Source organism: Lacerta agilis, chromosome 5, assembly GCF_009819535.1.
Source record: "Lacerta agilis isolate rLacAgi1 chromosome 5, rLacAgi1.pri, whole genome shotgun sequence".
NCBI lineage: Eukaryota > Metazoa > Chordata > Lepidosauria > Squamata > Lacertidae > Lacerta > Lacerta agilis.
In genome coordinates this window covers 34,641,942-34,658,360 of record NC_046316.1, presented here as the reverse complement: position 1 = coordinate 34,658,360, position 16,419 = coordinate 34,641,942, and the positions used below count along the sequence as shown (strand labels likewise).

The 16,419-nt window shown below is 38.1% G+C and overlaps 1 protein-coding gene across 6 annotated transcripts in view; it reads right to left on the bottom strand.

Moving 5' to 3' along the window:
• Positions 1-15,483, bottom strand: part of CC2D2B (coiled-coil and C2 domain containing 2B) — a 33,634-nt gene extending 18,151 nt beyond the window's left edge. For 3 of the 6 annotated variants that reach the window (XM_033149305.1, XM_033149308.1, XM_033149307.1), the window contains exons 1-13: positions 15,279-15,483; positions 13,881-13,949; positions 12,443-12,509; positions 11,821-11,900; positions 11,491-11,571; positions 10,414-10,506; positions 8,031-8,214; positions 7,001-7,137; positions 6,768-6,893; positions 5,558-5,767; positions 2,330-2,451; positions 1,108-1,285; positions 154-304 (exon numbers count right to left, since the gene is read on the bottom strand). In XM_033149305.1, coding sequence (XP_033005196.1) covers positions 154-304; positions 1,108-1,285; positions 2,330-2,451; positions 5,558-5,767; positions 6,768-6,893; positions 7,001-7,137; positions 8,031-8,214; positions 10,414-10,506; positions 11,491-11,571; positions 11,821-11,900; positions 12,443-12,509; positions 13,881-13,949; positions 15,279-15,326 — 1,546 coding nt within the window. In that variant the 5' untranslated portion in view covers positions 15,327-15,483. Of the gene's footprint in view, positions 1-153; positions 305-1,107; positions 1,286-2,329; positions 2,452-2,791; positions 2,853-3,391; positions 3,533-4,894; positions 4,993-5,557; positions 5,768-6,767; positions 6,894-7,000; positions 7,138-8,030; positions 8,215-10,413; positions 10,507-11,490; positions 11,572-11,820; positions 11,901-12,442; positions 12,510-13,880; positions 13,950-15,278 lie in introns of those variants that run through there. The other 3 variants (XM_033149312.1, XM_033149306.1, XM_033149309.1) reach the window with 3 other exon arrangements.
• Between the last annotated feature and the right edge of the window lie 936 nt (positions 15,484-16,419).

Below are 16,419 nucleotides of genomic sequence, written 5' to 3'. Positions count from 1 at the left end.
ATGGGAGAAATAAGCATTTTTAAAAAGAAAGCCATTACCATACTGACAGGTGCAGCAGAATAGAGGCACCCTTCCCATTGGTTTGAATGATCCGCAAAATAGTAGTCACCACCATCATGCCTATTGAGTTAAATGTATATATTATGAACTTACTGCTTCCCACTGCCCCATTGGAAGGTTTAACTTGTTGTTCACAACTAAACTCTGCCTCGTCCAAAACATCTTTGCTTTTCAATGTAACATTATTGGGAAGAGGTAAGTATACTTTGGCCAACAAAGTCGGTTTTTTACTTGATTCAAATATCTAAAATTGAACAAATCACGCAATGTTTTTAAAAAGGAAGATTAAACTGTGTCAGCTTAACCAAAGAAAGGCAAGAAGAAAAAATATGCAAATAAACCCTATTATACACATATTAAAAGGCTGATATCTTATAAATCAGTACTGTACCTAGTGCAAAGTGGATTCTTTTTAAATAAACAAGTAGTCACCATTATAACACAATACTGTGTAAAAGGTACCACTGATCTAAGGTTATAAATATGTTCTAAAATTCACACATTACAAAATCAGTGGCTGCATCACATGGACTCATTGTACTCCCAAAATATAACTACATCTTTTCTTCTTTACCATATGCATATCCTGCAAGGAAGCCACAATTGGCCCCACTTTCCAGTGGCACATACAGATAATATAACACAGCATCAAAGGAGGGTCTAGGGGAGTGTGACTGGTGCAGTCACTCTGGGAACAGAGTGTCTGGGGCGCTGAAGCAGGTGCCACAACTATGATATCCATTGGAAGGAGGCAGGGGGTGCCAGATTTTGGCGTTGCACAGGGCACCAAGGAAATCTGAGATGCCAAAAACCTGACAGCATGAAAAAGTCATGTGACTTTTCACACATTATGGAACACCATAGATTCACACAATTTTTATGCAGCCTACCCATTAAAATCAAAATACAGGAAGCTATGCTGAGTATGAACAATAGTTCTTAAATATTACATCAGAACACAAACCAATTTTCTTCAAAGTGTTTTGTAAAGAATAGCTTTAGCTATGGTACACTGTTGAACTATTTTTATCATCTAACTAGGCATACCTCTAATCGAAGAGATTCAGGCCAGTTTAATACTTGAATTCTAAAAATTTGCTGAAATATTACTTTAAAATCCTGGTGAAGAGGAGCTTCAGAAGTAGAGGAGACCAATTTATTGTTGTAATATATTTTAATAAAGTATTTTTCCATTTTGACTTTTTCTCTTCTCTGTTGTTCTTCTCTAAACATACCAGAATACAGACCAGATCAAAGATTATATTAATATTTACATGCACAACCATCCAACAAATCAAAGGTAAGCTTTCAAAGAACAATAAAATTTGTGCTTACACTTTTCCTACATTGGGTCTCACTATGGCAAACATTTTAGATGTTTAATGTGTACAGAATTAAATTGAATATTTATTGTATATTCCATGTGAAACCAAAAAGTGGGGGATTACAGCATAATCACATATTTTCTTTAACTTGTGCAAAGTTATTAAAGATCTTGAAATCAATAACGAAGATACAATTTTTTCCTTTAACTAGGGTTCGAAGTCACAATTCTCATATGTGCATTTCTTTTGAGCACAAGAATTATTAAGCGCTCCAAAAATTAGGGATCCATAGCTCACACAGTGAAACTGCTTCTTCCTCTCCTCCAACCTGCAGCTCCCACACACCCCAAATCTGCTCCAAGGGGTTAGGGAATCCTCCACAGCAGATTTGGGGACATGGGGGGGAGATGGTAAACCAGAAGATTTATGTTGGATAAGCAGATGTATATAACTGGATTATACCCATAGTGCACCGTGTCCTACAATTAGCAGAAATTCAGAATAACTGGCAGCCAAACTTTCAGGAAATTTCCAGGTGTTCCCTTCAGTGATGGTCTTCACATAGGATTTGGCTCCCCCTACTGCTTCAAGATGGGAAATGCTGAACTTCAGAAATAGTATTGGAGGACAGCATTAATATAGGTGGAAAGAACCAGTGGAACATAGTTCTTTCTGGATATCAGGCATGCATAGGCTATTGTCATTGGCATCTCCACCTTCAGAAGCAAAGTGAGGTGCGGGATGGGCTGGCTGGGGGCCGGCTCACTTAAGGGGCATTTCTCCCCTTCCCCACCCTAAAGCATTATAAAACTCAATAAATAAGCATAAAACTACAGGTGCATAGCCTTCTTTTTGTGTCAAATATATATATATTTATACTACTGGGGAAATACATTTTTATATAGGTGCTTTGCAAAACTAAAAACAGGAAACCTGTAACTCACAGAGGGCACATGTCTTCTGCTGTTATTTCTGTTACAAAGGTAAGATGTGGTACCAAAAAAGGTTCATTTATCCCTCTGGTGTCCATTGCGGTTTGAAAGGTATGAGCTGAATCCAAGCATCCCTAGAAATCAATATTTGTATTTTCATTGCACCCAATACATTATTTCAAACAAACCACAATATCCGCATTCCAATTAAAAAACCTTAATGTACGAGATAGAGTACTCTTCAATTCTGAATTTATACTGTATATAAAATATTCATAAGGTCAACCAGATTTCTATAATAAGCGCCAGAAATTAACTGAGCACAAACCAACAGGGAACAGTGCTAATCACAGTCAATTTCCTATGGCACAATGATTTACTATTCTGCAACTTCTTCAACTTAAGAACCTTCTGTATTCTTCCAGCTGCTGAAAAATTGTTTGATAAATCAGTATAGCTTTCTTCTCTTGGAGCATTTTCATTCTCTTCTGATATGTTGCCTTCGAATTCATCGAGTTCTGAGATATATGTCAGCCTTATTGAAAGATGGGAAGAAAACAATGAAACCTCTAAATTTAGGCTCATTTTGTAATATTTGAATTTATTTACAAATATACAAGCATAGATGGAGGCACACAGCCTAAGCCAGGCTTTCTCAACCTCGGCCCTCCAGCTGTTTTTGGCCTACAACTGCCATGATCCCTAGCTAGCATGACCAGTGGTCAAGGATCCTGGGAATTGTAGTCTCAAAACACCAGGGGGGCAGAGGTTGAGGAAGCCTGGCCTAAGCATTCCAACAAAATCTACAGCCCTACATCAGATCCTCAGAGAAACATACTCCTTGATCTCCAAATACTGTTAGTTTACTGAGCACGCAAAATCCCGCTTTTTGTCTTTTTAGATTTTAGATTAATTTTTAGAGATTTTAAAAAGATATCAAGCTGTTTATCAGTACATATAAACAAACAAACTGCGATATATTCCATTTCTTCTCTTTGAGAAACACACAAGGACTAGATTAAATCTTCCTGAAGAATTAAAAATCATATATGAAATATAATCATTACCACTTACTTTTGAAATTGCAGCCTGACAGTAGAACTGACAAATCCTTGCTGTCTCCGTAGAGATTTTATTTGTTTCCATACTTTCATAATACTTTGTATTAAGCATTTATCTCTTTGGTGTTCTATGTCATGTAATATTCTGGTATTTCTGGTATTTTATAATGCAAAACAACAGCAAAAAAACAAACTGATCACAAACTTAAAATTCCATTTAATGATTTCCAGTTGTTAAACAATAATCTAAAACCATGACATAAATTGTACATTCATTTCCCCTGCGATTAACACATTATATAAATATAGTTACACACTGCCCTAGTTTCCAAGCAGTGAGAGATTCTAGGGGTTCCAGCACTTGTCCAGAATTTGGTTTGCTTGGAATGAAGGTCAGCAGAGACTGTGGCATCTTTAGGATAGATGGTTTTATTTTCACATATATACAACTTAAGCATATGATAGAAGGGCTCACCGCATATCTGTGTCTCCTGCTTCCAGCTCAAAGGAAAGAGGATGCCAATGTTCTCCAACCAACAGCGTGCGTGGGTGGGGGAAATCCCACCCATTTGTTGTATGGCACAGAGCAACTTCTTTGGTTATGCTAATCATGGTGCTTAACAAGCCAGACAAAATCATTACCTTAATAAAGGAATTGGTTTGGCAAGCCTGTACAGTCTATCCACACAGATGCAGGAGCCAAAGAATTGGAAGGGATTAATGGCACCATTCAGATTGACACCCACCAAACTCATAATGCTACCCAGTTCCAAGAAAAAGAGGTCTGGGCCTAGACCAGGGGTCAGCAACCTTTTTCAGCCGTGGGCTGGTCCACCATCCCTCAGACTATGTGGTGGGCCAGACTATATTATGGTGAAAAAAAATGAACGAATTCCTATGCCCCACAAATAACCCAGAGATGCATTTTAAATAAAAACACACATTCTACTCATGTGAAAACACGCTGATTCCTGGACCACCCGTGGGCCGGATTGAGAAGGCGATTGGGCCTTAGGTTGCCTACCCCTGGCCTAGACCTACAACCAAATAACAGAATAACAACTTACATGTATCTGCATCTGGTACTTTCACAGTACATAGTATCCACTGTAGGCTGAAGATGCACTCCTTTACCTGGGCTTTGACACCCAAGATATATATTTACAACACCCACCCTATTCCTGGAACTGCAACTTGCTTTAACTTTTTTGAATTTTACATTGTTATAACCTACCCTGGGATCTGATGCTGAAGGGTGGGTAACAAATTTAAGTGATGGTGGTTATGTTTGTTTTTTATTTATTTCATAGAATTTATTTTCTACTTGATTGGGGGGGGTACTCAGCGTGGTTAAAACCTCAAAGCAGCTTAATCAGTTGCCTCAGGGAATTGATTTTGAGTCAATGCAGATTACTCACTATTTTCAACTTTGCAGTCTTGGAAATCAGCACTGATCAAGGCAATATATACCTATAGCAAGGTCAATTCCTCCTCCTGCCCCATTTTAAATAGGTACCTTATTTGTGATCTGTAATCCTTCAAAGTTTTCATACTTAGCTCACTTGTTTTTAGGTTACTTTCCAGTAATTTTGTGGAACTTATTAATGCTTTGAGCTGTAATAAAAAATAATTTATTTAAAATGCATAATAATTTTATTATTAGCGAATAACTTCATGTGGTATTTTGTTAAAATTATTAATATTTTAAAATGAAAGTGTCACACTCTACAGCAGTGTATTTCAACCACTGTTCCGTGGCACACTAGTGTGCCGCGAGATGTTGCCTGGTGTGCCGTGGGAAAAATTTGTTTATTTGATTCCTATTCAAGAGAATTACTTTATATATAGTCAATATAGGCACAGGATTAAATTTTTTAACATTTTCTAATGGTGGTGTGCCTCGTGATTTTTTTCATGAAACAAGTATGCCTTTGCCCAAAAAAGGTTGAAAAACACTGCTCTACAGGACAATATCCTTTCTGGATATTTAGGGTTGTTGGTTTTTTTCCTGCCCTGATATGCATCACTTTGCATTCGTCTACATGGATTTACATTTGCCATTTTACTGCCCATCTGTCAGAATGAAGACACCAAGTCTTCAAGCTGTGACATCCTGAAGTCTTAAAGCCTTTTACATCATACCTTATAACTAAAACTGTAACATAAAGCATTTTCTTACTTTTTCAGATAGCAAGAGAGTAACGTTTTGCTGCTGCCGTTGTTGAAAACAGTCATAAAGGTCAAGCAACCTGGCAGCCAGTACTTGTTCACAGTTGAAAAAAAAATGATGGCTAAACACAATACATGATATGTTAAGATCCAGTTGATAAATTTTGCTCTGTTCCTCTGACTTAGTTATGATGCAGTTTTCCAGTTGAGGTTGCATTGCCTATGTTTAAAAAAAAGTAAACTTGAGGTGAAGAGACAAATTTTTCAGAGTTGAATATGGTTTCAATAAGGAATTACTTCATCTAGCATGCATGTTTTTAGCTCTGATAGGTAATTTTTGCTTTGTTTTCTAGGTTGTCACATTAAAAAAAAACTGCATAACCTCCTTGACCAGAGATAACAGTGGACAAAAATGTGTGTAAGTATACACTGTGGAAAGTGATGCTTCTCTCATATCAATTGACTCTCCTAAAAACTATTTCTGTCTTAATTCTTGGTTACTAAACTAACTCTTACTCTTATTTACATATTTACATGTTTATCATGCCTTTTTACATATGTAAAAAGGCATGATAAACATACCTCCACCCCAAATCAAAGGTGTTTGTTCTGAGTCACTCTGGTAACTATTAGTCTTACTTCAGATAAACTGAACATTTTTAATATTAATTTTATCACATTAATACCATAAATTTCTTTCATCATAGCACCCAAGACAAAGTACGTGTGATTTCCAGACACTTATGCACTAATCAGACCCTACCTATAGCTTGAACAAGGTGGTGGCTTATGTGCCTTCAGATCATTCTTTAACTTCATGTGTGTTTGATTCCTTAGCAAATTAATTTATAGAAATCACTAGATTTATAGAATTTTATTTGATCACTAGATTTTATTTCTATACATTAAGTGTACTGTATTTATATAAAATGAATGAAGTACATTAAAATATTTTAGCTAAAACATAAGGTATTATATATTACTGTTAATATTAGCTGAAATATATTCATTCCATTTTAGTAGTACACTGCACAACTCCTAGTGAAGTAGAGAGCTTCCTCAGCTTTCATTAGTTGTAAAGATGTGAATTAACAATTCCATCTAAAATATACTCCCAGCCCTACATAGTATTTCTAGCCCGGGAATATAAAGCATTTCCTAGTAAAATAATAATCTTAAAAAGAAAGTGTTTTTGTTTTTTAAAATGGAAAAAAACAAACCTTCCTGTATGTTGTCTTTAATCGTGGGTCAATCTCAGAAGGAAAAAACACTCTGTAGTAACTTGATGGTTTGATTGGAGAAGGCAACGATATTATTTCCCCGCTTTCTTCAAACCAGTTTTTCCCCTTAATAAAAATGATTCAGAAGCACAAACAACATTAAGCAAGTCATCTGCTTTTTAAACATATTATTTAGGTTACAGAAGTTTTTAGAAACTAAGCAGCACATTTACCCCATCTTGCTGAAGAAGACGGTTTTCCATTTTGTAATATGTATTCCTAGATATACGAGGCTTTCTTGGAATATAAAATCCTTCATCCTCTAGGAATCGTGGTGCCATATTGTCTGGCAATTTACAGCTGTGTATAACTGAGAACAATTATTATGAAATTAGGGCGACATATAGGTAGAATGTAAATTCTTGAATTAATTTATCTTCTTTTTGTTGGTCAGATATTTAAATCTGATCCAGAAAAGTATAACAGTAACCCCAAACAAACTGCTTAACCACCTACGCCAAATACACTGGACGCTCAGGTTGCGAATGCCAGGACAGGTCAGAGTGACGTGGATCTTTTTGCGCACTTCCACCTCTGCCCACTGGACTCAGAAAATCTGTGTGGGAGGCGCGTTCACAACCCGCAGTGTTTGCAACCCGCACCGCTGTGTCTGCGCACGCGTGTGACACAATTCAGCGCTTCTGTGCCAAGTGCAATTTAGTGGTTCTGCGCATGCGCGAGCGCCGAAACCCAGAAGTAACCCATTCCGGTACTTCCGGGTTCGGCACGTTTGTATCTGGAAAATGCGCAACCCACAGCAAGCGCAACCCAAGGTATGACTGCATAGCAAATTTTTGCTCTTCTCTCTAATCCTTCCTTCTCTCTCAGAATGGTTGATACTGAAATGTGTCCTGTTCTGCTCCTGCAGATAAGCTCATGTAGCAAGGCAGGTCTATTATCACAGCACCAATCAGAGCTCCTAGCAAACAAAAGTGTTCTAGGACCTTTAGAGTTTCTGCCTCTAGCCCACCTCTCCTAGACTCTGCCCACTTTCGAAGAACTAGTCTCTTAATGGGCTAACCTGAAAACAGGCACTTTCCTTGCATTCCATGGCCTCTCACCTGGTGATGGGTGGCAGTCATTTCTGCATTTGTACCAGAAAATGAACAGGATCAGACTATCTGCAGGCTACTGTGCATTTGTGTGTTCACATGCACATTTGTAGGATCTTAAGTTGCTGTCATATTTTGCAACATACATTACCTGGGGAAGTGCTTGGCAGAAAAAGTTGTTGGTCCCATTGCTTTTTCTTATCGAGATTACTGCATTCACACTCAGGTGGTTTTACTTCAAGCAGTTCTGGTAGTAGTATTTCTCTCACATGATCAAGCAAAGGAGCTTGTTCATTTAAGCCACAGACAATTTGAAGGCTGTCATTTATTGATTTCTGTTAATCATAATAAAAAAATGTGTGATAGAAATATAGAGAACTATGGGACAGATACCAACAGAACACAATCTACATAAACATGTTGGAATAGATAGAGGTAATTTTCAGAGAAATTGCTTTATAATTTTATGAGTTTAGTATGTTTTATGTGGTGCTGTAACACCATTATTAGGACCAGTTTGCTCACTTCTTTCTGATCTTTCAATAGGTCCTAATAAAGGAAGCACCTTATTGTTAGCCTTTGATTATTTATAATGGATAAACATTGATAGCTACAATTTTTGTTATATTTTACAGTTTTCATTGGAATTAGAAAACTCATACTTCAACTTTCAGGTTTAATGAACAGTATCCAAATATGAAGAAATAAGTGATTCCTCAATACAGTACCTGGATCACTATGAGAATAGACATTTCCCACAAAAATGAAGTATCACCAATACTGCTTACATTCAGAATGTGCAGGCATTTCAGTGCATGGTCTAGTCCAGGGGTAGTCAACCTTTTTATACCTACCGCCCACTAATGCACCTTTCTTGATAGTAAAATTTCCTTACTGCCCACCAGTGCTCGATGGAAGGAGGATTCAGCTTGTGCCATAGAATCCCCTACCGCCCACCTAGAATCCTGAAACGCCCACTAGTGGGCGGTAGGGACCAGGTTGACAACCCCTGGTCTAGTCCATAGGTGTGGGGAAACAGGCAGTACCTCTCTGATCTCATTGAAAAACAAATATATAGGGTCTGGTGCTTTGTGTAGCCCAACTACCTAATCTCTCCCAGTGTCTCTGCTTAAACAAATATCAATGTATTTCCCTCCAACAACAAAGCAAGTGAAAGAAATGCATAGTGATTTCATCCAAAATGCTGTCTTCCTCACTCTCGTTCACTTGAAAACAAAATAAATTTCTGCATTCATTTTCTATAGCTTCTCATATATTTCTTCTAAGGACTCTGATATAGTCATAAAGACACTTAGGGCCATGCCAAATATGATTCCATGCCACCCCAATCTCCAACCAGTGAGAGTCTCCAGGGATTGTGTGCTTGCTCAGGCTCAGCTTCCTTGGAAAGAAAGTCAGTAGAGACTGTGGTGTCTTTAAGGTATATGGTTTTATTTACATACATATAACCTGACCCAGGTGGCGCTGTGGGTTAAACCACAGTCTAGGGCTTGCTGATCAGAAGGTTGGCGGTTAGAATTCCTGCCACGGGGTGAGCTCCCGTTGCTTGGTCCCAGCTCCTGCCCACCTAGCAGTTCGAAAGCACATCAAAGTGCAAGTAGATAAATAGGGACCGCTCCAGCGGGAAGGTAAACGGCGTTTCCGTGCGCTGCTCTGGTTCGCCAGAAGCGGCTTTGTCATGCTGGCCACATGACCCGGAAGCTGTCTGCGGACAAACACCGGCTCCCTTGGCCTATAAAGCGAGATGAGCGCCACAACCCCAGAGTCGCACACGACTGGACCTGATGGTCAGGGGTCCCTTTACCTTACCTTTACCTTTAACCTGAGCACAGAACAGAGGGGCTCACAGCAGTAACAGCTCAAAATGTCTTGCTTCTCAATTAGCCACAGCTTTGGATTCAGAACACAGCAAGACATGTTTTTGTCCCTAGCTCTCAAAGCATCTCTCTCCTTCCAGCTCACTCACAAGCAATCTCCAGCCCAGCCCAGCCCATATTGTTGCTCATTTGGGCACTTTCTCACCTATATACAACTAATTGCAACCCAGCTCATCCCTTTGAAGTGATCAGCAGAGTATTAAAGTCGCCAACTGGTCTTTGCAACACTAGAAAGTGTAACAAAAGTCTGTGAAAAAGTTAAATATTTTAAAGAAAGCTCCAGTTACACGAAAATTGTTTATAAATGTAAGTCAAATACTTATTTGGATCATGGTCCAATATACCTAGGAAATCTATGGTACAAGGTACTTTGAAAAAAAGGAAATGAATGAAATAAAAACTCTTTTTCTTTTGTTTAAGGATATATGGTTATTTTGTATATAGGTTTAGGGCCACTGAAGAAAACTTTTGAATAGCTTATTTCATAATTTTCCTTTGTTAACAGATAAAGTGAATTAACTGTAGCTATAAACAACTTCAAATACTACACATCTATTTGACAGAAGACTCTCAAGACACTCCAGCAGCATAATGCAACAGAAAAGAATGCACTTTGTATGAAGAGAATAGCAATACCTGGTCAATGACCTGATCAGTTTCTTTCAGCTTTGAGTAATCTTCAAAAGTTGATGTAAAAAATATAAAACCCTCATCAAAGGAGACTTCATTCTAAGATTTAAAATGATTTAATTATCAGTCAGTAGTGCTAAATACTGGGCAGCCTTCTCTTTCTCCAGAAACTTAATTTTCCTTTATTATTCCGCATATCCATTGACAACATCACCATCTAACCTAGCACTGAGGCTGTTTTCCTTCCTCCCTCCTTCTCATATCCAGTCTTCTCACCAAGTCAAGCCACATTTTCTTATATAAAAACCCACCAATTCATCTCTATCTTTCCCAACTTAAATTTTGGTTCATCATCTTCTCATTCCCACCCTGTTTAATGAAACCTTTTCCTCTTAGGCCTTCCCTTATCATGCCTTAGTTCACACACCTCTGCCCATAGCTTTGTTGCCAAAATCATTTACCTTCTTCATCATTCAGATCTTAGCACTCTGAATGTAGAGGGGAGACAGCATATGCCAATCTCTCAGTCTTCTCCAGCTGACCTTCAACTTCAAATTAAAACACCTCAAGATCATGTTGCTTAAGAGAGAGCGGGGTGCTTCTTCAGCTTTTATCAAATTTGTGCCACAGCAAGAAGAAGCTCTAGATTACAGAGCTATCAGAGAGATTTTTTTTAAGAGGAACAAGTGGCAAGCACCTCCCTCTTGCTTCTCCCCACCTCTCTGATACCGAGATTCTTGAATATGCACTGTACATTTAAAGCACCCACCCCACCTGGGAAATCTAGTTTATACCTCACAGAGCTACAACTCTCAGCACTCCTAAAAATGTCAGTTCCTAGGATCCTTTTTTGAGGGGATGGGGGAATGTGCTTTTTAAAAAAGCAGTTAGAAGAGATTCAGGACTGAATGATACCCAACTTCTTGATGGCACAGGTGTTTTCTATATGTAATGGCAGGAATAACCAGAATCACACATTCTACAAAAATATGTTCTTATTATAATTTGTTGCACCAAACTGAATATAAAAAGCAATGATGCAGCTTATCAGTGTTGGCAGCAATTTTACAAATATATTATTACCTCAGTGCTCACTTCAGAGTTGTGTTGGTATTCTTTAGTAACAGAGTAGGGTTTGTCAGAAGATTTTTCTTCCTGTTCAGCCTAAAACAAAGGATATTTTAGTGTGCTTTTTGTTATTTTTAAAACCAAAGAGAAAACAAGAACTGAGATAAAATGCAGGCTTTCCATATTCAGCACTTAACTTCTTTTTTCTGATGCGCTCCAATTGATGTGGGAGAAATGATGAGTCTTTTAAATTGGTTGAACTTTCCGCCTTTTATACAATCATACATACAATAAGTTACATGTTTCATTTGAATGTTAAATCAAAATTCAATTAAAACTATTTACCTTAACAGTTCTCAACTTCCCTCTCACTCTATCCCGTAATACTTCAGTTAATCTACTTTGTTTTTCTTCTACAGCCACAGCTATTATAAAAAGCACAGACATTTAAAACACACTTTGCAATAAAATACTTGAATATTATTGGAATGTATTCTGCAGTACTTTTCATATAGACAATTTTGGATTCTCAAGGAAATGATAATAATCCAGTAGGTTTTTCAAAGTTTGTGAAGTATTTAGATTAAGTATTCTTTAGCTGAGTCATACATACACATTTCTAGCTTGCTCCTTAAAGTGCAAATTATAAATGAAAGTGCATTTAGTTCACTGCACAAGAAAAATGCACAAAACACTTGATTTCAAGTTGAAACATCTGCACAAAAAGTTGACAAGAATCTAAAAATAGAATATTCTAATTCTAGCACATTAAAATATTCTGTATTATTTTTTATCAAGTGCTAATATTGTTACAGTACTTTAGAACAGAATGAAAACAGGAAAAGGTCATATGCAAGTTTGACGTTTGAATAACATCTAAATTTAATTTGAACCACATTTGTGGAAATGCCCTTGAACTTCATTGTGATATATTACAACTTGGTGAGGAGTAAAAACATTGAGCTACCTTCCTGTGGATTTTTGTCCGGGGTTTCTTTTTGTTTTCTATCAACATGTATGTCATCTTCAGTTTGCTACATTAAACAATTTACCAAAAGAGAAAAGTTGCAAGGAAATGATCAAAACTATTCCCTTATATTTTTATTCATTTTTTAAGCTGTATACATCATATACCATCACCCCTTCCAAAATGTTTACTAGCAACCTACAAAAACTTCAAGTTGTGATGCAGGCAAGGTTTATGCCACCATTCAGATTAGTAGGCTAAATGGAATAAACGAAGAAGAATGATCTTCATATCAGAAACAAAATAACATTTATAGTTGGTCAACATCCTATAATAAACATTTAATTGTCCAAGATCCAAGATGTCCCATGTGTTCAACAAACGTATCTATATGTATAACTGAGTTCTCCAAAACTCATTTCCATTTCAGTTCCTCTTGTTCAGTAGCGTAGCTAGTCACTCGGGTGCCAGGTGCGGCACGCATGTCCTGCAGCTGGGGGTGGGGCGCGCTGCGTGGAGCCTCTCCACTGCCTCCCCCTCAGCTGTATGGCAGCTGAGGGAGAGATGGAGGGCAGATGCAAGTCCCATGCTGCTGTTTTAGGCAGCGCAGAGCCTGCAGGCGCCCAAGCCACCACGTCACTCCCAGGAGAGACATGTGGCCTGGCACACTGCAGGCCCCGTGGTAAGTGCCGGACCCCACTGTGTGGCGCCCAGTGCCAGCCGCGTTTCGTTACGTTTGTTGACTGAACTAAAAAGTTTTATGAGCTCATTTTTATTTTTATTTAAAACTCATATTTTTGTCATTTTGTCACCCCCGTCAGTGATGACACCCAGGGCGGATCCGCACCCCCCTTCCTCCGCCTCGGCTCTTGTTGTATCTAGAAAAGTGGCCTTTTGAGAGATTCTGAAGGACTAAAAGAAAATAGAAAAAGGCCCCCAAAGCCGCCCTTGAGTGCTCCGCCAATGAGTCTTTGAAGTGAATGCAAAACCAAATATTACAATATGAAATGATTACAAAAACAGCAACCTTAATTGAAGTGCCTTACTTCATAATGTCTAATACTGGCTTTCCAACATAGTGTTTCCCTCCAGGTGCTCTGGACTACAGCTCCCATGATCACTGACCATTGATCACACTGGCTAGGAATGATGGGAATTGTAGTTGAAAACATCTGGAGGTATCAGGTTGAAGAAAGCTGGTCTAGAGCAACTTACCCTGATGTCATTATATCTTCACCCACACATGCAATAAAATGGCACTGCGCAGTTAAGATTTCACTTTCAAGATAAAACTGATTTGGGGAAAAATACATTTTCCATGAAAGCACTGTATAGAAGAGATTATTTAAAAAATAAAAATAAAAGCAAAGGATTTCCAAATTCTTGCTTCAGTAAATGTTTTGCATGCTATGCGATGGAGTACAATGTATGAACTTACCTTTCTTCTGACACTTCTTTTCTGTAAAGATTTACTTTTCCTTGCAATTCTTTCCTGAACCTTTTCTTTCTGGATAATAAAAAAGAAAACTGTCTAAAATCATAGTCTATATGATACACAACTTCATAAACAAATGTAAATAAAAGGGTGATGTTGCATAGGATGAAGTCAATTTTAGGGAACTCCTTTTCTGCTGAAGTCAGACACGACCCCTTCCTAACTGAACCTTTGGCACCTACTGAATAAATGATTATTATTTTTTTACTCCACCAAGCATTTTATTCCAAGTCAGATGCTATAGATATAACTAATTTTTTTACTTTCCATATTGTATTATTGTAAACAGTTTAGAGACTATCATAGTCAAGCGGTAAATAAATAAATAATAGGGACTGCATGTAGATGGGTAATTTGGGAACCACATCTCACTAGCCAAGTTATCTTCTTACACTAAATAAACTCAAGCTTTTCAATAAATTTCAGTACCATGGCATGCTGCCTTTAAAAATATTTGATTATATTGTTAAGGTTAGGCAATCTCATATGTAACAATTTTGTTTGTCGTTATAAATAACAATTCATTTCAGGATTTTTATAAATAATTTTTATTAAAGATTTTCTTGAATTACAAAATGGAAAATTCTTTCCAGTAGCACCTTTTTTTCAGTGTATCTGAAGAAGTGTGCTTTTTTTTCAGTGTATCTGAAGAAGTGTGCATGCACACGAAAGCTCATACCAAGAACAAACTCAGTTGGTCTTCTAGGTGCTACTGGAAAGAATTTTCTATTTTGTTTCGACTATGGCAGACCAACACGGCTACCCACCTGTAACTTGAATTACAAAAGTACGTGCATTGCCTCTATTTGCTGGTTTCTACAAATCTGCCACATTTGATGTGAGACATTAATGTAGTATACTGTATGAGGTTGGGGGAGAAGAGAGGTGGGGATAGAGAGTGCAGGGGAGGGGAAGTGGTAAACTTACATTCTTTTACATAGTGTATGTGTGAGGATGTTGTGTCAATAAATTTCAGTTTTAATCAGTAAGCAACCACACCCTCACCTCCCAAGAGGCATCTGCTTGCCTGCAATTTTAACCATTAGGGAAATATCCGGAAAACAGAATAAAGTGTTGCGTGATTGCAGCCATAATCTATATGTACGGGTATTTGTTTTTAAAATACACTTAAGTCTATTATCTATAGGAGTATTATAAGAAATTCAGAATAACCATATTAATTGTTAATTGTGGTATATTCTTGGGGTATAATAATAAACATATGCCTATTATTATGATCACTATTTTATCTAGAATAAAAAACTGATCAACAAATCTAATTATTAGGGCATTGGAGTTGGGTAATAATGTAAACATTTAAAAATAGTCTTCATAGCTTGCCTTTGTTTTTCTGTCCAGTAGTATTCCTAATTCTTTGTCAGAATCCATTTTATATAAAGACTGGATTCAGTTGGTCATCAAGGAAACTGGGAAAGAATATGCAGAATATTAAAATGTAAAAACCAGTCCATCTTTGCTGCATTCCACATATTTGTGTCTATCACAGCTCATCTTATTCTTTTGCCTAGTGCAGAATGTTTGTGCCGGTACTGCCCATTCATTGAGTGCAGGTGTAGAATGCAGAAGTGTGTGCTGATTTGCTTACAGAAGCTCTGTGTGACCTGGAACATTCCAAGTCAACCACAGCTCATATACCAACCACACTTGAGTGGCAGCTGTCAATCACCTGGCAGGCCACATTTAACAACTTGTGAGTTCTATGAAATAGTTGTGCAGGTCTGTTACAGCGACTAAGCAATGAAAGCAATATTGTTTCAAGTGGCTGCCACAATGGAATGCAAACAAGTCTAAGAAATACAGTAAGCACCTAACTTGAGAAGCCCTATTTGAGAAGTGGGCGCATTTACTACCAGCAAGTTCTGAGAATAGGAGTTTTGCTTCTGGATTGCCAGAAATTTAGAACCAGAAAGTCCTAAATTCTTAGAATCGCAGAACTGTAGAGTTGGAAGGGACCAGCGAGGATCATCTAGTCCTGCAACGCAGGAATCTCTCACTCAACAGGAGGCTCACCCCCCCCCCCAAAGATGGAGTGTCTCATGCTCTACTCTGACTGGGTTATCCTAGAAAATAGAAATGCAGTAAGACAAAATATTATTCTTCCTCTTTTTTTTTTTTTTTAATCTGGGAAGGTTCGTTGCTAGTTAAAAGCTTCAACAATCATCTTTCCCCCAGCACAGAAATGCACCGCTAGGCACGCACCCTTCTCGTCAAAAACTGAAACTCCTTCTCTCCCCCCGCCCGCTCCGCCCGCATTCCTGACTAGCTGGACCGTTTCCTCCTGAAGTGAGCTAGAAGGGAGAGAACCGTCTCCTCAGCCGGCCAAGTCCCAGCTCCGTTGAGGGTGAGGCAAAGTGAAACGGGAAACCGCTCAGAAGCAGAGAGACGTCCTCTCCCGCCCTGGCTATAACCGTAACCTTTCTACCGTTAGCGAAACAAGCACGCGCACCGCCTCCCTCCATCC